Genomic DNA, 24,322 nt, shown 5'->3' with positions numbered 1-24,322 from the left:
GGACCTGGTAGCCCTTATCTCAGCGGCCCTCCTGCGCAAGCTGCAGCCAGCATCCTCCGGCAAGCATCCGTGCCACCCAGTAGGATGTCAGGTTCCTCTGACAACCAGGCCCTCCCAATGAGATCTGAAACAGCCTAGGTGGAGAGGGAAGCCCTCTTCTAGGTTTCTGAGTTCTTTCCTTGTTAACTCACCCTCAGCCCTAGCGGGAGCAGCTGTTTTCCTGAAATTGCTACTTCTGGATCTCCTAGAGTCCTGACTCCTTTTCGAAGTTAACCTTTTGACTAGATGACAGTCCTTTGTACTACATTTTCCCTTTTGATATTGCTTTGGTCTCCTGACTGCACTCAGACTGGTACAGAGTGACTGAACACGTAGGGGTTGGCAATCTCACCTGGAGAGACAGTACAGAGAGCTAAGGAAGAGGTACCAGGGCTCAGTATTGAGGAACTCCAAGACTTACTACAAGGGGGAGGAGGCTGAACGTGCAAAGAAGATGGAGAAGGAACAGCCAATGAACATCATAAAGGACTTAAAAAGGGAAATCAAAAAATAGGAGACAATATTTGCAACACATATACCTGACAAAGAAGAGCTTTCTAGAATATGTAAAGAACAAATCAATCCAAAAAGGCAGACTTCTAGAAGAAAAATTAACAAAGCTATGAACAGGCACTTCACAAATGTGGGAACGAAATATATAAAGAAACCTCAACCTGTTAGTGAGGAAATGCAATTTAAAACAATAAGATACCCTTTTATGCTCATTTGATTGGCAAATATGAAAAAGCCCGTAACTAAATATTGGCAAGGAAGGAAAGGTGTGTGGTCCTACAGGGTAGCCACGAGCCACATGTGGCTTCTGAACACTTTAAATGTAGTTAATCCAAATTGAGACATGTTGTTACTATAAAATACATGCCCAATTTCAAAGATTTAGTATGCATAAAAGGATGTAAAATATCTGAATAATTTTGACATTGAAATGAAAATAGTTATGTTCGGGTAAATAAAGTATATTATTAAGTTCACCTAATCCTTTTTACCTTTATAATGTCACTAGTAGAAATTTTTTAATTACAAATATGGCTTGCATTTGGTGACCTCATCATATTTCTTTACAACAATGCTGATGTAGAGCAATGGAAGCGTCTATACATGGCTAATCAGAGTGTAAACTGGTACAACTACTTTGTAAAACAATTTGCCATTATCTAACAAAGTTGAACATACACCTATTCTATGACCCAGCCATTTTCCTAATGGTATACGTTCTAGGGAAACTCTTGCGGATGTGCACCAGGAGATATATACAAAATTGTTCATAGCAGCATTGTTCATAATAGTCAAAAACTAGAAAGAGTACAAATGTCCACTGTCAGTAGGAAGGATAAAATCCACGGTGCAGTCACATGATGGAACATTATACATTGGTGAAAGTGAAGAGAGTACAGCTATACACAGCATGGGTGAATCTTAGAAACTCAATCTTGAGCAAAAACTGCAAAGTACAGAAGAATACATAAAACGTGGTACCATATTTATAAATTTCATAAAGCAATAACAATTAAACACTGTATGGTTAGGAATGAGAAAGTGTGGGAAAGGGGATGGAGTCAGGGAGAAGCCCAGGGAGCTTCAAAAGTACAGGACAGGCTCTACTCTTCAGATGGGTCATGAGTTTATGCATGAGCTCATTTTCTTATTTCCAAGAAAGAAAAGACTTACAATCATATGCCAGTTTTAAGAACCAAATGATCATGGTGACTCTACTCAGAGCTATTTCACTGAAATGATGAAGCCAATGTAGTGAGTTAAGGACCAAGTTATCATGAGAAAGTGAGGACACCAAGAGAAGACTGTTTTGGGGGGAAGTATGGTTGTGAAAGTGAGGCGTGTTGGGTGGTAGACCTAAGGTGACACGGGTACCAGGGAGAGCATATTATTAAACTAGAAGGCATTACACACAGATAAACATTGAGGAGAGGACTTCTGCTTCCGGTCGACTAGAGTGTTTCTGGTCAACCTTCCTGCTAATAAGAACTATGATAACTGTACAAAATATATATTTTAAAATCTATTTGAAGGACTCATAGAGCTATCAAAGGAGTAAAGAGCTGCAGGTTGAATATCGATTAAAAAGAAAAGCCCAAAGAGATGGGTCCAGCACTGAGATCACTCTTCCTCAAGAGGTTATCTGCCAGATCTGAAAACAGCTTTCAGGAGGCTAAGAAGTCACACAGGGTTTGCAAGACCTCACAGGCTTTAGGGACAGGACACACACTAAAAATCAGAGTCTACCAAAAAGGAAGAGGCTTGGTAAACTCTGCGCTTCCCGTAAGGATGCCAAAAGGCTTTGTTCCAGCAATGAGTATGAAATAGATGAGAAAACAAAAACAAAAGATGTCTAAAAGGAAACAATTGACAATAAAACTAGAAGGTTACGGGCTTCCCTGGTGGCGCAGTGGTTGAGAGTCCACCTGCCGATGCAGGGGACGCGGGTTCGTGCCCCGGTCAGGGAAGATCCCACATGCTGCGGAGTGGCTGGGCCCGTGAGCCATGGCCGCTGAGCCTGCACGTCCGCAGCCTGTGCTCCGCAACAGGAGAGGCCACAACAGAGAGAGGCCCGCGTACCGCAAAAAAAAAAAAAAAATAGAAGGTTACCAAATAATGGAGTCATCAAACATGTCTTCTAAGTAAACGTGATTGTTAGGTTTAAATAATTAAAAAGCAAGTTTTGAGAATTTCAGCAGAGGTGAAAGCCATAAAAGAGAACCAAATGGTGATTCTAGAACTGAAAAGGGCAACAATGAATATTAAGAACTTGAAAGTTATACTTCATAGCAGATAGAGAGACCTGAAGTGATTACAAAAGAAATAGGGTAGAAGAAAATATTCGGACTAAAAACAAAGAGAAAGGAAAGAGTTTTTTTAAAATACAGAAATATTGTCAGAGCCATACGAGGCATAGTGATAAGGCCTAATATCTGTGCAATTTGAGTTTGATAATGTGAGGAGAAAGAAAATGTCAGATGTGATATGAGAAGACAAAATAAGAATCCCGCAAAAATAACAATGCCCCTCAAGCACAGATACAAGAAGCAAGGGCCACAGGAGGTAATGGCTAAAATGCCAGACCTATGCAAACCGTAATTAAATTTCTGATTTAAATTTTATAGCAAAATATAAAATTCTTAAAAGCAGCAAGACAAAACGTCAGCTGAAAAGGAGCAAAAAATAGTACTGACAGTCGTCTTTTAATCAGAAACAATAAAAACCACAAGACAATAGAATCATATCTTCAAAATGCTGAAGGAAAAAGCTGCCGATACAGATTTGATACCCAGAAAAATAATAATTCATAAACGAAGTTTAAATGAAGACATTTTCAGACAAATAAAAAGTGAGACGTGTCACCAGAAGTCATACTCTAAAGGGAACGCTAAAGAAAATATTTCAGGCAAAATGAAGATAATTCCAATGGAAACTTCCAAGTGAAGGAAGAAATAATGAGCAGAATATGTGAGTAAATATAATCAATGATCAAAGAAGATTCTATCTCAAAAATCTAGAAAAAGAACAGTGAGTTAAACCAAAATGTACGTAGGAGAAAATTAAAATGAGAACATAAACCAGTAAATCATTAGCAAACAAATAATAATTAAGAAAGCCAAGGGTATTTTTAAATCTAAAAAACTGATAAACCCAAGCAAGACCAATCAAAAGATAAATTAAGGAGGGAGAAAACACAAATTACCAAAATCAGAATTAAAAGAGAAGATATCATTACAGATCCTACAAATGCTGTAAAGATTAAGGAGATATTATGAACATTTGGCCCATACATGTGAAACTTAGAAATAATAACAATCCTAAACAAACTCTTACAGAGGATCGCAAGAAATGGTATAGTTCCAAATTCTTTTAATGAGGCCAATATAACCTTGATACAAAAAACTAATAAAGATGGGCTTCCCTGGTGGCGCAGTGGTTAAGAATCCACCTGCCAAGGCATGGGACACGGGTTCAAGCCCTGGTCTGGGAAGATCCCACATGCCGCGGAGCAACTAAGCCCGTGCACCACAACTACTGAGCCTGCGCTCTAGAGCCTGTGAGCCACTACTACTGAGCCCGCGTGCCACAACTACTGAGCCCGCGTGCCTAGAGCCCATGCTCCTCAACAAGAGAAGTCACCACGATGAGACACCCACGCACCGCAACAAAGAGTAGCCCCTACTCGCCACAACTAGAGAAAGCCCGCGCGCAGCAACAAAGACACAACACAGCATAAAATAAATAAATTTATTTTTTAAAAAACTAATAAAGACATTAAGGGGGTGGGGGAGGGAAGTACTGGGAGTTTGGGATTAGCAGATGCAAACTATTATATATAGAATGGATAAACAACAAGGTCCTACTGTAGAGCACAGGGAACTATATTCAATATCCTGTGATAAACCATAATGTAAAAGAATATGAAAAAGAATAAATATATACAACTGAGTCACTTTGCCGTACAGCAGAAATTAACACATTGTAGATCAACTATACTTCAATAAAAAAATTTTTTAAAGACATTAAAAGTGTGCCCTTTCTTGCTCTTCTCTGGAAGAGTTTGCGGAAGATCATCATTATTATTATTTCTACCATTTGGAAGAATTCACCTACGAAGACATCTGGGCCTAGACTTCCCTTTACAAGAAAATTTTTACTACAGGTTCAATTCCTTAATAGATATAGAATTATTCTAATATTTAAATTCTCCTCGTATTATTTTTGCTAAGTTGTGTTCTCCAAAGTAGTTATTTTATCCAAATTTCAAATGTATTGGCATGCTATTCATAATATCCTCTTATGAAAAATTTATAAACAAAATATTACCAAATCAAATCTAATAATATATCATATCATGAGAAAGTGGGTTTTATGCCAAGAATGAAAGGTTGATTTATTATTTAAGAATACTCTAAAAATTTGATTCATCACCTTGTCAGATAAAGAAAAAGGAGAAAAAACACATATTATCTCAACAGATGGAGAAAAAGCATTTACTTAAATTCAACACTCATTGATAATAAAACCTCCCAGCAAATCAGGATAGAAGGAAATTAACATGATAAAGCGTATCTACAATAACAATACAGCTAACATAATAATTAACTGTAAAATAGTGAATGTTCTCTGCCTGAGGGAGAGCTGGTTTTGGTAAATGTGCCAATCAGGACAGGCTGTGTTATGCTACAGTAACAAGCAGCCCCAAATCTCAGTGCCTTCAAACAGCAGAAGTGTCTGTCTCACTGATGCCATGTCCCAGGTCAGGTGGGCTGGTAGTCGCTGTGGCCTCCGTTCCACGTTGCACTCACTCTGGGAGGCAGGCTGGAATAAGTTCCACCATCCAGAACATTGTGGTTGCCCAGAGCTAGAGACATATGAAGGGACACCTAGTTCGTAAATACTTTTTCCAAGATGTGACACACGTTGCCTCTGCTCACAATGACCAAAGCGAGTCACATGTTCCCACAGAACTGCAACGGGACAAGGAAGGACAATTCTTTGCATGGAAATAAACAGGGACGGGATATGGGTGAACAGTGGTAAAGCCCCACATTGAGAGAATGGGGCCTATTTGTATTACTGACTTCACAGATGGAAAGAGGAACCAGAGGCCAGACTCCTCAATGAATAAGGACACTTCAAGAAGGTCAGAAAAACCAAGGGCTGAAAGGAGTTAGACTGCAGGATCAGTAACAATATCGGTCTTCACTTTTCCCTTGGTTGTCTCTGGCTAATAAGACTGATTTTCTCTTCTTGGTGGTTCTGGTGTACAATTCTCCCCTGGTATCCTAAACTGTTTGTCCCCATTGCTGTCTGCAGGAGAATATCCCTTTAGGGTGTCAGGACTCTCACTGCTCTTTGTAGAACAGTTTTTCCATCTCTGTCTGTAATAGCTCAGAGCCCAGATTTTAGATAACTGAGTATTGCTAAGAATATTTTGTTCCTACCAATTCTCTCAGGAGAATGCCCAAGCTCAGCGCTAGCTTATGCTGATTGATCCTTCTAAAATATCGATCCTTCTTCTCTCAAGGCATTTAAACCCTTCCCTCAAGACATCATAAATCCTGTCGCCATCCTAACAGCCTATCCACTCCAGCTCATATCGTGAGAACCATCTCCCCTCTCCACCCTTTTGCTGTCCCATAAAAGAGGGATTTTTGTCTTACCCAGAAAGCACCAGGGGAAAAAGATCTGCCTTCTCTCTCCATTGGGAGAGAAGTGACAGCCCAAATCATGACATACAAGAGTCCGATATCCATTGATCATTACAGGTTGCCATTTTTTGGAAATTTCTTGGGTTTCTCTGTGACTGGGAACCACGGTCCCAGAGCCCACCTTACAGACTCAACTCTCTGCCCAAGCCAGTTTCAAGCTTGAAATTAAGGGACAAGAATAGAAAGGCCATTCTGGACTCAAATCCAAGTCAGTTCTCCAAACCAACTTTATTAATAATACACCCGAAATGTCTTCGTTTGTTTCTCAACAGCTTCTGAACTCAGAAGAATAGAAGGAATTGGCCCCCAGTAAGTTATTACTTTGATCCCTCATTCAACGAAGAGCTGCCGTAGGCCTTCACTGGCCCCATTCTAGGCCTTGCAGACACCAAGGTGAAAAGGAAAGAACTGCTGCTCTTCAGGACGTCACAGTCTAGTGCACAAGTGGATATGCAACAAAGTAAACAAGGCATGGTCCACGTTTCAAGGAACACAAAAAATAATCGTCACTGGAGTAGATGCTTCTGTTTGTGTTTACCTGCCTGACCCAGGGTCCACTTCTCTTCTTCTGTTGATACTGCAATATTCCTTGAGAATATTCTTCACATATCTTCTTTGTCCCAGTGCCTCAAGGGGAACCAACGCCACCCCCTGAATCCAAGGGTGGGCATGAGATCCAGCCCGGCCAGTTAGAGCCTCAGTCTCCCTGGTCACAGCCATTGGTGCAAGAATGACCCAAGACCTCATGAGAACCCATCAAAACTAACCCTGGGATGTTCTCTGCAACGATGGTGAAAAAGATACTCCCTTTTCCACACTTGGAGTTGTGAGGCTGTGAGCCTGGCGGTGGTAAGGGCCTCATGAGGAGAGAGCCTGCTTGGAGCCACACAGAGGAGAGAATCCAAGGAGGAGGATTTCTCATGATAGTATTCAGGAACTTGGTTCCAGCCACAGCTGATGAGACTTACACCTCCATTCATTCATTTATTGATTTGTCCATCAAAAATTTATTGAGCATCTATTATGTTCCAGGTGTTTTAGGGCTTGGGGACACAGCAGTGAATCAATCACACCACATCCCTACTTTAAGGAGCTTGTAACTCCTTAGGAGGAGACCAGTGCACGAAAAATGATGCCCACGTTAACAGGATCACTCTGGCTGCTGCATGGAGGTGCCACTGAAGAGGAGAAGGGTAAAAGTAAGCAGACCAGTTAAGGAAGTTATTGTAATAACCTAAGCAAGAGGGGTGACGCTGGCTTGGACCAGAATGGAAGTGATGAGAAGTGGCCGGAGCCAATTAATTCCCTTTAAAGGAACTCATGTTGCTTTTCTGTCACTTGCAGCTGAAGGAGGCTGGCATGCTCTATTCCATCTACTTTCAGGTGCCATCCACATTAAATGCACTATTACTTTATGTGCCACCAAGAAGGAAGAAATGCTGCCAATTAATCTACAATGTGATTCTTTCGCATCCCTTAAAAGAGTTCCTTTAGACCTTTCATATATCATGTTAGTACGAACAACTGTGACCATGTACAAACAATAAAATTACATCACAAGTACCACCATGACCAGCAGTGATCATAAAGCACATCCCAATTTCAGAAATGTTAAAACATGGGAAAGAGTGTGTGTCATAGTCAATGAAATCCATTAGTGTGTATACTTATGTCTGACTTTCTAGAGATGATTAATACATGGTTTATCCATATGAAGTCCATATTTATTTTCTAGGAGGGTAGAAAGGTATAAATGCATCCTACAATTCATTTCTACTTAACCATCTCAGATTGATTTATGGTAATTTTCTTAATCTCCCATGTACAAGACAAATCAAAATGAACTTTCAAATGAGGTGTAGATCTTAAAATCTAAGCTTTACATTCTAGACTCCTGCATTAGACACACACGTGCCTGATACACATATGGACACCAAGCCCATAAGCCCACATCCCTTACATGGCCTCTCTCCAGCCTCTACTTCTGTACGTACTCTATATATAAAGCACAAAGTTCATTCAAAGCAACTCCAAACTTTCTCAGAATATGTTTGGTTTCCACCTTTTGCACAAGCCACAACTGGCACAAGGATGAAAAGCAATGTATAACATAAGTGAGCTTCCCCCAAGTTCTAAAAAAGTTGAGACAGGGCTCCCCTGGTGGCGCAGTGGTTGGGAGTCCGCCTGCCGATGCAGGGGACACGGGTTCGTGCCCCGGTCCGGGAAGACCCCACATGCCGCGGAGCGGCTGGGCCCGTGAGCCATGGCCGCTAAGCCTGAACGTCCGGAGCCTGTGCTCCGTAACGGGAGAGGCGGCAGCAGTGAGAGGCCCGCGTACCGCAAAAAAAAAAAAAAAAAAAATGTTGAGACAAAGTTGGAAGTGAATCCTGCCCCATTAAGAGATTTCAGGCACTTTGTGAATCACAATGACAGGGACACCCCAGGTTCAAAAGACTGTCTCCAAGTGAAGCATGATTGCAACTTCAGGGAGTGATTTTTTAAATTGCCTTTGTTATCTGACTGTGCCCAGAGTTAAACAACTTTTGTTGTATATTTACGTTAACCAAGAAGATGCTTTCATGTTCTACGCTGCATGTGAAGTTACCTGGCCCAACAATAATACAGAAGTTACATTTCTTTTTAAATGTCCCTTTAACTCCTAACAATCTAAAATGAGAATACCCAGAGCTGTTTACAAGGTTGTGAAACTGATACCCTCAAATGTGGGTACAGGCCATAAATTGATACAACATTGATATTAAAAAAAAAACCTTTTGGAAACATAATTTAAGAACATGTTTCTGGAGTCCTAGAAGTTATTCAATCCTTTCGATCCAATAATCTCACTCACTGCACCTCATTTTAAGGAATTCACTTAAAAGAAGAAAAATGCTTTACGTATAAAATTTTCAGGCAACTTACTTATAAAGATGAAACACTGAAAACAGCCTGCATGTCTAACAACAAGAAAACATTTAAGTTACAATAGCTCCATCAGATGGAATACTATAGCCCATTAAAATAGTAATTTGAAGACATTATAGCAACATAAACTACTTAAAACATGACGCTAAGAGAAAAAGCAGAAATCATTTTGTGTGGCAAGTGTACCCTTACGTAAAAATGTCTAGACATAGATTAGGACAATAAAGGAAAAAAACCTTAGAAACAATTTTGACATGAATTTGGAAAGGGAGATGATTTTGCTTTCATTCCCAGAACTTGCATTATGATATGACAGCTCAACAAAATGTCTTTTGAAGATGGTAGCTGATTGTTGTAAATGATCGAGTGCTGTCAGGATGCAGTGTTACTATCTTCCTATAGACGTCTGCATAAAGAGACCTCTATCAGAGCCTGATGTCTGTGCTAGTCTCATTCTGTGTTGGTCCTACGTATCTTTGAGGGACTAATTTTCCTGTAGGTCCTAAGGGTTGGCACAGGAAACAGTGTTAGGTACCAGACTCTGGAGTTAAACAGCCCTGGGGGTTTAACTCATGAGTCCCAGCTCATCCGTACACAGGCCATGGGACCCTGGGCAGTTTTCCGGAGGTCCTCTGTAAACTCTCTAGTAAAATGCAGATTCCGAGACCTCCCTGGCTGAGTCGTGATAATGATTCCCAATTAGGTATGAAAAGGAGTCCACACAATGCATCACTAGCTTACAGTTTTTAATATTATCTGGATGCAAGTTAAATGTTTGCCATCAGAACGTAGACAGTTATGGTACAATTACACAATGGCAAATTTTCAGCTACAGTTTAGCTTTAAATTACTTACAAATCAGATTCGTTCTGGTTGCGTAGGTACCTGCACCTTCAACCACTCAGCAACTCTGGTTTGGGAGAGCATGTTCGGTCACCAGACCATGTCACTGCCCTGCTTAAAATCCTTCCGTGACTACAGATGTCCATAAGGTCAATTCCAAATACATGGCCACTGGGTCCTTTAAGGCCACTCCAGCACTCAGGGTTCATCTCCTGTAGCTTCCAGCCTCACACACCACATTGCAGGAGTACTAAAGTCCCCACAATCTCCCCAAAGAGCCATGTTTATTCTTTACCATCTGTCTTTGCACATTCTGTTCCCTCCCTCTGAAACACCCTTCCCCTATCTACCAACCTCTCCTTCCTGGGAACTTCTACCATTTCTGCAAAACTCAGTCTAAGAGGAAGTCTTCTCTGACTCCTCCTCTCTGCCCCAGGGTTAGGGCACCTCCTGTAGGATACCACAGTCCCCTGAGCTCTCTTACACTGTCCTGGCTGTTTATCTGCTCTGCGAGCTCCCTGAGGGTTAGAACTTTGCCTTCATCTTCTCCATATTCCTGCTGCCCAGCACAGGGGTGGGTGCAGAAAAGATGACCAGTACATGCCTATGAAATAAGCGAATCAATTGGCAGCTAATAACAGTGTGTTACTTGCACAGGTATTGAGACATATGCTGGCAAAATCAAACAAGTTAATGTTTCACTGAGCTGAAAGCCCGCAAAATGAGGAGAGTCCTAACCTTGTATTTCAACCAGGCAGTTGACCTTGAGCCCGACCACTTTTGGAATGAGGAACAACAACAGGAAAATCAAAAGCTTGTCTATGCCAGATATAACTATTTTGCCAACAGATATTTAAAGCACATTTTCCGGGATGAAGGATAGAGACAGTTGTCGATATAAGGGAAGCAAATTTACTCTGAAAATAAAAGAGAAAGACACTAAAAAATTACCTAAAGCATGACCTTTGACCCAGGCTACTACCACGAACCTCTAAAATTGGGAGTGATGCATAAGTTTGTGCTTTCTTCCGGGAAAGGAGTCCATGGCTTTCATCAAAGGATCCTGTTATGGGCCGAAATGTGTCCCCTCCAAACTTGAGATGCTGAAGCTCTAGCCTCCAACATGACTATGTTTGGAGAGAGGGCTTTTAAGGAGATAATTAGCATTCAGTGAGGTCATAAGGGTGAGGCCCTAACCCTGTGGGACAGGCATTCTTATAAGAAGAGGAAGAGCCACCAGAGATCTCTATCTCCTTGAGCACACAGGTCACGTGAGGACCCAAGGAGAAGGAGGCTGTCTGCAAGCCAGGGAGAGAGCCCTCACCAGAAACCAACCCTGAAGGCACCTTGATCTTGGACTTCCAGCCTCCAGAACAGTGAGAAAATAAATTTCTGTTGTTTAAGCCACCACCAACAACAAATTTTTTTGTTTAGCATCTGGGGTATCTTGTGAATGCTTTCTTTTTTTTTTCTTTTCTTTTCTTTCTTTCTTTTTTTTTTTTTTTTTTGTGGCCATGTCACGCAGCTTATGGGAGTTTAGTTCCCTGACCAGGGATCGAACCCAGGTCCTCGGCAGTGAGGGTGCAGAGTCCTAACCACTGGACCACCAGGGAGTTCCACATCTGGGGTATCTTGTTATAGCAGCCTGAGCAGACTGATATAGGTCGGTTCCCCAAAACAGACAGGAAACCTTTGACTGATTGAGAACAGAAAGTTTTCAGCCCAAGTCATCCTCTCCATCTGTCAATGAGTGTATCTTCTCATAGGGTCTGAGCACCCCTGAATGTAACCTCACAGGACAGACATTCTCCCAAAGGGACAGGCCTGCCCCACATCCACCCCAAGCAGGATGTGTCCCTAGCAGAACACATATTTAAATACTGATTTAAGTGTCAAGATCACTTTGACTTTCATAGGGCAATTCAGGGTCATTATGAACTTGACTGGGGAAGAGTTCAGCTACATGGTGTCCAAATGCTTCCTGGGATACACAAGGGCCTCCCCCACCCACCTGGCTACCTCTTGTCTGTCCACTCCTGGCTCCCTATCTACCTGTGCTCCAGACTAAACTACCAGGAAGGGCTTAGCCTTCCTTGGGTCTCCAAGGCCCTGCACTGGTCCCACTCACTGCCCTTATCACCATGGATGGTCCTCAGTGCCACTAGACTAGGAACTCCTTTAAGAAAGGACCAAATGGGCGTGACTCAATTACATTGACTGTATTCAGGTATTCTATTCAGAGGGACTGCCAGGGTGAGCGTTTGACTACCACCCACAGCCTTGGTAGATTTAGAGATCATGACTGATGCCCACAAGCCTATTCCTGGGCACAAGAAGCACTGCCTCCAGGGCAGACTGTCCAGCCTCAAAGCCAGCTCTGACTAGGACACATCTCTTTCTTCAACTGTAAAATGGAACAACAAAAGTACCCACCTCATACAGTTGCCATGAGGCCTGAGCGAGCACATGTAAAGCCCTAGAACACTGGCTGGCACATGGACTATGCTCAGTAGACCTGGCTCTCATTTGGGGGCACAGTGGAGACTGGAGAAACCAGTGCAATAGCAAACCGAGCTTTATAGAGGCAAAGTCAACACAGTGCAGAGCTCTGTAACTGATTATATTTACAAGGCACTTCTCACATGAATTACCAGTGGTTAAGCTTCAAACGACCCCCTAAGGTAGTAAGCGGTAATCGTAAGTCTCTTCTCCTAGGTGAAGAAACAAAGGTTTCAGAGAGGTTAAGGAAGTTGCCCACAGACACACAGCGCTGGAAAAGAGGATCTGCTATTCCAAATACGAAGCTCTACCGATATGAGCCACAAGAACCCAGTTCTGGAGTTTAGATGAGGTTGAACCGCCTACACCACTCCTCCACCTGGGAAGCTGCCAACAGCGGGACGCCTTCCGCCCAGACCCAGAGTTTAATCAAGAAAAGTTTCCCTAAGCTGTCCTGGGCGAATGAGGAGGGCAGCATGGAACCTGCCCGTGCACAAGACCAAATGCGTAGTACACACACACACACACACACACACACACACACACACACACACACACAACGCCTCCTTCAGCCTCGGGCTCCAAAGGAGACCTCGGTTTCCCCGGAGCCCAAGCAACATCCAGACTCGCCTCCGAAGTCAACTCATCCCTCCTGCTCCCCCAAGTGAAGCCTTCGGGTTCACTCTCCTCTCGGAATCCCCCGCCCGGGCTCGCGCTCGGCACCGTCCCGGCCCCTAAGAGGCACCGACGCGAGGAGTTGTTGCCTCTGTAGAAGCCCGTAGCCCGGCACGGGCCGGGCACACAGCCGACGCTCGGCCATGGGTGCTGGAAGGAGGGATACCCGGCCTCTGCCCGAAGGGACAGCGCGGGGCACGCGCCCCTCGCCCTCTTACCTTCCTCATTCTCGTCAAACACCGGGGGCTTGTGGGAGTGGTTCCCGCCCATATTCCGCCGCGGCGGCTGCCGCAGCTGCCGCTACTACATGCCCGGCCGCCGGGGTGCGGGTGCGGAATATGCCGCGAGCGCCCAGCCCAGACTGCAGCCGCGCGCCGAGCCGGAGGGCGCCGAGCGCCGCGCAGCGGCGGGAACCGCGCCCCCTCCTCCCGGGCGTCCCCCTGGCGGCGCTCTCCCGCCTCGCCCGCCGCTCCCTGGCCACGCTAACTCTCCTGCCGCGCCCTTCGCCTGAGCCCGCCCTGGAACACTGGAGCTCGCGGCGCGGGGGCCACCGAGGCGCGCTCCACGCGGGAGACCGGAGGCGGCGCGGGAAAAGTAGGAGGAGCGGGAGGGGAAGGAGGGAATGGGCGGGGGCTGCGCAGAGGGGGCGAGCGGGCGAGCGCAGCCCCGGGGGCGGCCTGAAGGAGAGGGCGCGGCGGGCACAGAGGGCGAACGCAGCCCTACGGGCTGCCTGGAGGAGAGGGTGCGGGCCGCCACCTCCCCGCTGCACCCACCGGAGCTGAGCGCGGCGTCGGCCCGGAGGAGTCGGGGCGCTCCCTCCAGGCAGTAAGCGAGTCGTGAACATCTACTGTGTGTCGGGCCTCAGTCAAGGGCTTTATAAGCACAATCCCATGTCACCTCTCAACAACCCAACGGTTAGAAAAAGCGTTGTTGCCCATTTTACAGTCAGGTAGGGTTCAGGGGTAAAGGAACTCTTCGGTCAGTAGTTAGTCGGTCCTGGCTACGAAGGGAGACCCCCGGACGCCCTATTGGCCTTATTTGTCCACTCGGACTGAGACCCGGGGAGTGGTGTGTCTGCCAGTTCTGCAACACACGCTCTTCCTTCTTAATGTTTTTCTAAATGTTTAATGAGTGAAAGTAGAGTTACCCTTTTGGACTCAGTCTAACCCCTTCATTCTCCCGGGGAAACTGAGTCCGCCAAGGGGCGTGGTTTGCCCCAAATCATTCTCCCTAGGAGTGGCTCTGCGTGGACCTCCGGAGTCCCCTTTAATTGAACTAAGGGCGGTTCGCATCTGGGTCGGTGGGGTCCTGGAGGCGGGAGCTGGGGAGCCCAGACTGAACACGGGGCTGCTGATGACAGGGATGCGATGGGTGTGCCCCGTGCCCCAAAGCTCTCGTGGGGCGAGCACGGACTCTCAGAGGGCGCTTCCTGAGGGACGCGCAGGTTACCCGCGCGGTGCAGTCCTGCCCGCCCAGGTGCCTGGTAGCCAGGAATCTTTGGCCACATCCTGCCATCTGCTGGGCGCCTTAAGTTACCGTCCGTGCTTTGGTGGAAAGCAGTGATTCTTTTTATCTCCCTATCCTGTCTCCCCCACCCCCAAGCTGTCTCTGTCTCTTTGTCTGTCTCTTTCTGTGGGGGAGGAGGGAACGGAGGGAGTGTCTCTCTGTCTAACACAGCAAGAAAACTCCGAGAGACAACGGGAAGAGGTCGAGCAGACGAGCCAGCCCCATCCAGCTAAAGTTTCAGGATTGGCCTAAACTGCTAGGCCTCAGGGGTCAGACAAGCATCATTTACAGAACTGGTTCTACCACTTACAGGCTGTATGTGCCCCCCCACTTCCAGTTCTCATCTGTGAAACGGGGAGGTTGATATTAACTCCCCAGCGTCGCTATTAGGATTATATCAGATAATATTTATAAAAGCTGGTAACAGGGCCTGGCATGTAACAAATGATCAATAACTATTTCTTGCTTTCATTCTGCCCACAAGCATTGACTGAGTGGCCAGTCTACACCAGACAATGTACTTAACCAAGATAAAGGAGGTACAGCCCCTAGACCAAGAGGCAGGAGGAGGGATGGTGACAGGCATGAGTGCTGGGCCCTGTTCTTCCCAGATTTCATTCCACTTTGCCACTCTCTAGCAAGCTAACTTGGGTAAATTACTTAACCTCTACTGGCCTCAGTTTGTTCATCTGCAAATGGGGATGATAATAGTATTTTTCCCCCTCCTTGGGTTGTTATGCAGAATAAATGAATTGGTGTTGATGTCTGGAATGGAATAAGCACAACACAGGTGTTAGTTATTATCCTCAGTAATTAGCTATGGTGTAAATTGTACTGTTGGCTCACAATTTTTTCTTCTCTCCCTGTCCTTGATACTGCTCACTGGAATGAGGGGGCATTTCCTACTTTCCCACCACTGAGGTGGAGCGTGCCATAGGACTTAGTTCGGCCAGTGGTCTATGGGAGGAAGTGACAGTGTGCCAGTTCAGAGTGACAGCCTTAAGAGATGTTGCATGTTTCAGCTCTCTTGTCCTTTTGCCATCCACCACAAGAAGATCTGGCCCTGGGTAGCATCTGTTCCCAGAATGAGAGACCCAAGGTGTACACCTAAGCCCCACGTGTATCCTGAAGCAGAACGACAAGCTCACAAGCAAGAAAAATATGTTCTTGTAAGCCAGTGAGATTTGGGGGGGGAGGGGTTGCTGAGGGGGTGGTTGTTCCACAGCATTATCACAGAAAGAACTGACAAATACATATATTCAATGAATAGGCATGCATGCAAAGTCTCTAACTGTGATTTGTACTGTGTGGCAGGAATCCCAGGAGGCTACGGGAACACAGGAGGCACCTGTCCCAGCCCAGAGAGTCAGGGCAGGTGCAGGGTCCCCCAGAAAGGAGTCACGAGTGTTTGTTCCTTCACTTCCTCCTTTGTTGAACAAGCATTTTCTGAACACTTGTTGTGGGCCAGGCCCTGGGCTGGGTGCTGGAGGCAGACCCAGCAATGAGTAAGACAGGGTCTGCTTCCATGAAGCTGAAGTTTAAAAGGCTGGTGAAGGACAAGGACAACACTCACAGAGTGGATCATACTTTGATTAGGGGGAGGGGGTAAGCACAGGCTGTGAAGGCAGAGGTAACTGGAACGTTACCGAGTCCAAGTTCATACCATGCACCCCAGGACAGGCCAGTAGAGAGACAGCTGTTGGGTAAGGACTGAGATGATGGTGGACTAGTGTCCTGAAAAACCATCTTCCCCAAGTTAGAATTCAGGCCTCTTTTATACTAAAAGGGGAGAGAGTGTATTTGGTTGTTGGAAACCTCTTGATGTCAGAATTCGTTGTTCTTACAATTGTCCACTAGGTCAGGTCACTATGTTCCTATAACCTTCAACAAGGCAAATGTTATTCTCTGTTCTGCAACTTTTTATCTCTGTATGAATGGAAAAGTGTTATACCTCTAAAGTTCAGGGCCCTGAGAATGGGCTATCCTGTATATCCCAGGCCAGAGGCTACAAAAGCAATAGAATATAAAAGTTAAAGAAACAGATCCAATATGGAGTCAGATTTGTTCTTCCCTATTACAGAACCACACTCAAAGAAGCTGACAGGAGGGCGATGGCACATTAGCTGAGACCAGAAGGGCAAGGAAGAATCAGCCAGGTGGGAGAAGAGAGGGGCAACCAGGCAAAGTCCGGAGGCCAAGCGAGAAGGGCCTCGGCTGTTCCAGGTCTCCGGAGTGCAGTGACTGAGTGCAGGGGTGATCAGGATAGCAGCTGCAGCGTGCTGTATGGAGCGCTCTCTGTGTGTCAGCTCCGTGCCAGCACTTTGCAGGAAACGTGGCCCTCCAGACAACCCCTTCCCTGACCCCCTACCCATTTCTAGATATTGTGTCAGGCCTGTTATTTCAAGTACTTTTCATGGATCACCCCCTTTTAATACTCACAACAAACCTGGCAGGTGGACGTGACTATCACCCCTGTACTAATAGAGACAAAAGCACAGGGAGGTTAAGCCAAGGCCGAATGGTTGCAAAGTGGTGGAGATTTAGATCCACAAATTAAACATATATATCAGATCTGAAAGAAAGGAAGTAGGGAACAGTGGCTGTTTCTGGAGTTATGAAATTCAGATCATTTTTATTTTCTTTTTAAAATTTTGTATTATTTTAATAATCAGTAAAAACAATGAGCAATATTTTCATTTTGAAAAAAATCTGTGGACACTAACACACCTGATTTTGTAAGGCATGGTTCATCACTATGTTACTGTGTGACATGAGGGGGTGCTAGGAAGATCCCCATTTTGCAGATGGAGAAAAAGAGTCTCAGAGGGTCACATGGCTTGTCCTTAATGCCACAGTTATTGTGTTATAGTTTCCTATGGCTTCTGTAACAAGTTATCACAAACTTGGTTTAAAGCAGCAGAAATACATTTTCTCAGTGTTCTGGAGGGCAAAAGTGCAAAATGAAGGTGTCTGCAGAGTGGGTTCCCTCTAGAAGCTCTGAGGGAGGGTCAGTTGCAGGCCTCTTGCAGCTTCTGGTGGATCCAGGCATTCCCTGCCTTAGGGCTGCAGAGCCCCATCCCTGCTGCTATCTTCACATGGCCTTCTGTCTCCGTGTCACCTCCTCCTCTGTCTCTTATAAATTGGGTTTAGGACCCACCTAGATAATCCAGGATGCTTTCATCTCAAGATCCCAAAACACCGGCAAAGACTCTTTTTCCAAATAAGATCGCATTCACAGTTCCCGGCGGGAGTTACACCTTGGATGTATCTCATTGGCGGCCGCCATGCAACCACCACAGTTACTCAGCAGCAACTCCGTCGCCACCAATCCGGCGTCTGGACTTTTAAGCGGGATGGTCAGGGAAGCCTCACTGGGCAGACACCAGAGGAAAATCCGGAAGCCAGGGACGGAGCTGGCCACATGGATACCTGGCGTGAAAACATTACAGGCAGAGGGGGCAGCCGGTGCAACAAGGGTGACTAGGAGGGTGTGGCTTGAACAACCGGAAGGAAAAAGTTGACATTGACCAAGTTGGGGAAAACTGTGGGCAGGATAGGATCTGTGCATTTGTGGGGCGGGGAGGCGAGTGGCAGCAGGAGATGGGAGGGGAAGTGGGGAGATCTGGAGTCCTGTTTGGGACATGTCTCTTGTGGCTGCTTACCGGCCTCTAGACAGGTATGTCTGGGGATTAGCGGAGAAAGTGAGACTGGAAATGTAAATTTGGGAATCCTGAGCTTCTAAATGACATTTCAGGCCCTGACATTGGAGGAGATCATCTTGGAGATGCCAAAGAAGAAGGAGATGCCAAATGTCAAGCCCCAGGGCCTCTAATAAAAACAGGCTGGGGAGATGTAGAGGCAGTGACCGGCATATAAGAGGAAACCCAAAGTCCGGGATGCTCTGGGAGCTACGCGGGGGAAGGGCTTGAGGCGCAGAGATGATCTACAGCGGCAAATAGAGTACCTGCATCAGGGGCAGGTGTGAGGATTAAACTTGTTCATGTAGAGAAAGTGTGTAGCACAGCCCCTGGTATATTGGTAACAATCAAGCTATGTTTATTAGTGGCCAACACAAGAAGTGAACCCGATAAAAATCTGGTTAGAAATAATGTCCAAACTGCTTCTGGCAAATGGCTTCCTCACTATCATTTAGTGCTTTAGTTAACATGCCCTGAGCTTGTATTTTGTGTCAGACGCTGGGCTAGGAGCACTAAGGAGACCAGTAAGTAAAAATGCATCCCACCGCCTCGTATGAGAAGATGCTGCCCAAGGTATCCTGGGGGCAGAGCAGAGGCTTTATGATTGTTCTCTGTGGCTTGTCATCTATAAAGTCATCATTTGTTCCAAGGATTATGTGACACATATAGCTCTAGATTTATGAGAGATGTAAGTGACTCCATATGCATAATTAAGACGAATACATGGAATATATGCTTAAAAGCTAAGTACAAGTTTATGTTTTCATTCCTCATAGAGCACTCAGTTCTTAACTCTTTCTACTTACAGCTCCATAAAATACTCTTTACAGAAAAAGATTTTGCAGGTGCTGTTGGGAAAGACTGAGATAGAGGAGACTCCAATGGACATTTTTAGTCAGAAGCCCACTGCCAAAAGGAGACAGATGAGAATTCCATTCTCCTACTGGTGTCTGGGTGAGGGCTTCTTTTGTCAAGCAGACAGAATCACACATCTAATCTGACACCCACCCCCCCAACCGAGACTCATTTTCAACCAGGCAGGTCTCCAGGTATGGAAAGGGGGGATGGATGACAAGGTGTACCCTCCATCTCCCACTCTGCTCTCCCTAGCAGACAGCTGAGACTGGAAGCCTCCAGAAACCCTCGTCATGACTCTTCATGGCTGCAGGAATCGGTCACGTCCTCCTGGCACAATCTGGCTGAATTATTTTGACGTAAGTACCTTCCTCCTCTATCTCCTACACAATGTGGAGTGTCACCTAGTCCGCTGAATGAGAATGGCTGAACTTGGTATCGGCCGTGGTCAAGGCAAAGCCAGCTACAGGTCTTGCCCTCTTGCCTGGCTCACATACTGATAAGGCTTTGTGTGGTCTTCTGACTAGCAGCAAAATAAATAAATTAAATAAAAGCCATCTGCTTCTCTGCCCTGAGTGTATCTGCCTTTCCCAGGAGGTTGACTGTGGAAAGACCATGGAAGTTGTGGTCTAAGGCTTCTCCTATGAATGTGACACGAAATTGAGTATACGAGTCTGTGTTACATCTCAAATCCCAAATAGAGGCACAGAAAATAAGAACTGGGATGCTTTTTCTGACTTCAATTTTCATGAGTAGATTCTTGGGGCTGCTGGACCTATCACAGAGAACATGATTAAGCATTCACCAGACTTGCATTTAGAACTATAAACTCCAGCGGCTGTAACCTTTAATTTTATGTAACACAATCGCACGGGAGAGGCTCATGTAATTCTCCAGGCAGGCTGTCTTCTGTGCCAAGCGATTTTTTTGAGTCTGCTAGATCAGATTTTGTTATCGTTTCTGTTAAGCCTATTTTATTTAAAACTTGATTCTGGTTCACTTAGAGTAAATACTGTCTGCTTGCACTTTCTTTCAATATGTTCTGTTTGGCAGTGTTGTATATTATAAAGAAAAAAATGAGAAAGACTGTTCTGTGGCACACCAAGATAAGGAATGGTTTGCAGAGCCAGTTCATTGTTGAAAATCACCTCACTCAGATAGCAAATTATCCCTAATGATTTAAAAAATGATAATTTCAAGAATTACCTTTTATTGTTGAGTCTTTGTGGGTAAGTGCGTGGGTGTGCATGCTTACCCAAAAGAAGGATCCATCAGTTGCTACTATTATGGCCTTTCTTCCTTTCCTGGCCTGATAAAACTTCCCTCGTTTGGAACTTGGTAGCCGAGCAATTCTGAGATCCTCATTCTTATATTAAAACAATTTACATAGTAGCTCCACGCTGATCTCAAATTAAGTGTTTGCGGGGAATTCTAGCTATAACGTGAACCCAACTGGGTCAGGAAGAAGGCTCGTAGCTGCCAAGTACAGCATCCATGGAGTGTGTTACATTGTATTCCCACCTGGGTTGACAGGGATTCTTAGGGTCATATGGGAGGGAATACTCCAGACTGCACCTGAACTTGTGTGTGTGTGTACTTATGTGTGTGTGTGCCTGCCCGTGCGTGTATGTTTGAGTATTTTTATGGGGGGAGAGTGAAAGTCTTTCATAGTTCCCTGAAAAGTTCCACGAGTCTACCTTTTCCCCTAAAACAAGGGACTAAGAACCATTGATCTGTAGATCCATTGTGAACTAAAAATGCTGCCTGCCATATCAGTGAACAAAGGCTGTAGCAGCTATCAGCCACTACAGACGCTTCAGCCACCCTGGATGGTGCCGGTGAGCCCTGAGGAAACTCAGGATGGAAAACATAATACCCACCATGGAATCCGCAAAATGCAGCCACCCACTCCCCCCTGCACTCCCCTTCTCCCAACGGTACACCCTGAGGAAACTCAGGATGAGAAAACACAGGATACTGGCCCCAGATAGCTGAGGTGCATATCAAAGGAATGATTTCAATGAGCCCAGAGTCTTGCATCTTCCCATAATGCATAGAAAAGCACTAAATTCCTTAACTTGAGATGTCTGGCTTTCTTTAATGAACAGTCATCTTGTAATGTTCCGACTACCTGGTCTTTGTTGCAGAAACCCCTATATATCCTGGCTTCCCCCTTGCCTCTTCGGAGCAGAGCTATCTGAGATGCTGTGTCCCAGGCTTAAGTGCTCAGTTTTTTCCACCGAATAAAACATAACTCTCAACTTTTAGGTTGTGCTTTTTTTTTTTCAGTATACACAATTTGTATCAGAGAGAATAAATCCTTCTCTTAGAAAGCAGGAGCCAAGTGGAGTAGGAGTAATAATAACAATTTAATACAAGGCACCATGGAGCTTCCCTGGTGGCACAGTGGTTAAGAATCTGCCTGCCAACGCAGGGGACACGGGTTTGAGCCCTGGTCCGGGAAGACCCCACATGCTGTGGAGCAACTAATCCTGTGCGCCACAACTACTGAGCCTGCGTGCCACAACTACTGAAGCCCATGCACCTAGAGCCCATGCTCCACAACAAGAGAAGCCACTGCAATGGGAAGCCTGCGCACCACAATGAAGAGTACCCCCTGCTCACTGCAACTAGAGAAAGCCCACGTGCAGCAATGAAGACCCAACGCAGCCAAAAATAAATAAATAAACTTTAATAAATAAATAAATAAATAAATAAATAAATAAAAGGCATCATGTATTGAGATGGAAAGTGTATGACCTAGGAGGCTGGAGACAGGTCTTAAAAGTTCTACTGTCACTGCCTTGTTTTGCAACCTCAGACAAGCTACTTCCCCTCTCTGGGCCTAGTTTCCTTATCTGTAAACCAGAAGAATGAAGAAGTTGGGCTGTATGGCAGACTACGACTTGATCTTTGGTATTGATATGTCCCTTCTTTCTTTTAAAAAACAGAACATGCACACACCCAGTTTTAGCTGAGCACATGGCTACCTAGCTAGAGACTACATTTCCCAGCTTCCTTTATAGGGAGGAGTGACCATGTGACTAAGTTCCAGCCAATAGGATGTGAGAAACGATGTATATAATGACCTTACCTTCCTCTGTAGGCTGTAATAGGGACATGATATTGTGAGCCAGCTTCCACCCTGCAGGAAAGGACCACACCCTAGGGAGGAACAGGAAAATCAGATAGAAGGAGACCAGGTCCCTGGATAACCTCACACAGCAGAACGCCCTGCTGGCCTTGGACTGCCTGCCCACCTCTGGACTGTTAAGAGAGGAAAACATACTACCATAGTTAACGATCACAGTTATCATCATTTCTTTGGTTCAGCAGTTAAGCCCGTTATTTAACTACTACAGATTGGATGAATGCCAAGATCTTCATCTTCCCTTACATCCAGAACAAATACACGCATAACAGATGGCCAGCAAAGTGAAAGAATGAATGAATAAATGAATGGGTTTAATGGGCATGTCAGGAGTATTATAGGGATGAACCAGACTGGCTATGGATGATATCATGTCTAAGTATTCTTCCAATACTAAAATTCTGTCCTGTTGTTTCTCAGAACTGAGGGTCACCTGGGAACACCAAGGTGACTGGTATTGTCTTAGCCAAGTGTCTTCCAAACAAAGGATGGAAAGGCGAGATTCTAAGAGGGATCAAAGAGATGTAACACACACCCCCTTCGTCCTCTCTCCTGCCCCCTTTCAGTTATTCACTCAACAAACATGTGCTTGTTACATGCCAGGTACCAGTGGGTACAGAAATGAACACGTCCGCATGCTAACCCTCACAAGCCAATGAAGAAAGGGGAGCAATGGTAAATAAAAGCAGTGCGGTGGAAGCTGAAAACAGGCTGAAACATGGTGACATCTTAATCTTTGAGTCTTCAGAGTCTTCCAGAGCTGGTCTCCAGAAAAGAACTATCTTTATCTCCACCAGCTTCAACACGATCAGGAGTTCCTGATTTGCTTTGGGGAAGTTCATCTGTCAGAGCCAGGTCTCAGAATCCTCAAGGCATCCTCACTCTACGTCCACTTCCTTTGCCTGCGGAGTAATTGAGTTTGATTAGCAATGAACCTGGGGTTCTGGAGGGGTCAAACTTCCAGCCTGGGAGTGAGAAGAGCTGGTTGTGATCTGAACCCACCATCGCTGTTGGACCACTCATTCATTATTCAGTCATTCTGCTCAAACAAGTTTCCTTTCAATTTCTTCATTTGTAAAATGAAGATAATTTTTCCTATCTTATAGCGTCACTGTGAACTTCGAATCAAAGTACCCAACAAAGTGCCCACTGCCTACCAAGGGCTCAATACATGTGAATAGATGCTGATTTGGTAGCATGAGAAATATTGCTTTAGCCCAGTAGTTCTCAATCTGGGTGATCCCCACCCAGGGGAAATTTGGCAATGTCTGGAGACATTTTTGATTGTCATGACTGGCCCTGGGGGAAAGCAGTGCTGCTGGCATCTAGTGGATAGAAACCAGGGATGCTGCTCAACATTCTATAATGCACAGGACAGCTCCCAAGAACAAAGAAATATCCCTCCCAAACGTCAGTAGTGCCAGTGGTGGGAGACTGTGCTCTAGTCCATCAAAATACCAACTTCCACATGATACATTCAAACTCTTGCTAGAGATCTATAGTATGCAATTTAAAATGCTACCCTTGCCTTGGTGTTTAATAAATAATCATAAAACAGTATTTCTGTGACTGTCAACTGGAGTTTTGGAAGCTTTTCCTCAAAATAGCAGCAGCACAAGTTTTAGTTCCTTCTACCCATGTATGAATTGTTGCTGGCAGAACCTGATCTGACTTGCTTAGGTCCACTTGATTACTCATCAGGAAACAGCGCCATCTTCTAGTCTGGTCTGCAATTGTGGAGTCTATTTTCTGACTTCAGAGACACCTGGATGCAATCCTCATAATCAGAACCATAAGGGGCCTGCTGTATGGAGAAGGAGTGGGATGTTGATGATGGTGATTACCAGTGTAAGCTGTGACGATCTTAGCATATTTTTCCAACCAGTATTCGTTGAGGACCTACT

General features: G+C 45.1%; 1 protein-coding gene and 1 non-coding gene across 3 annotated transcripts in view; both read right to left on the bottom strand.

The window, feature by feature from the left end:
* STK32B (serine/threonine kinase 32B) overlaps nt 1–13,478 on the bottom strand; it is a 344,943-nt gene extending 331,465 nt beyond the window's left edge. For both annotated transcript variants that reach the window (XM_065877630.1, XM_065877631.1), the window contains exon 1: nt 13,427–13,478. In XM_065877630.1, coding sequence (XP_065733702.1) covers nt 13,427–13,478 — 52 coding nt within the window. The remainder of the gene's footprint in view (nt 1–13,426) is intronic.
* TRNAE-CUC (transfer RNA glutamic acid (anticodon CUC)) lies at nt 11,575–11,647 on the bottom strand. Its single transcript has one exon. It is a non-coding gene; the product is annotated as a tRNA-Glu (tRNA).
* Nucleotides 13,479–24,322: the final 10,844 nt, after the last annotated feature.

This window comes from Phocoena phocoena, chromosome 5, assembly GCF_963924675.1.
Source record: "Phocoena phocoena chromosome 5, mPhoPho1.1, whole genome shotgun sequence".
NCBI classification, from domain to species: domain Eukaryota; kingdom Metazoa; phylum Chordata; class Mammalia; order Artiodactyla; family Phocoenidae; genus Phocoena; species Phocoena phocoena.
The sequence above is the reverse complement of the archived record's forward strand: the minus strand, read 5'-3'. Positions and strand labels throughout refer to the sequence as shown.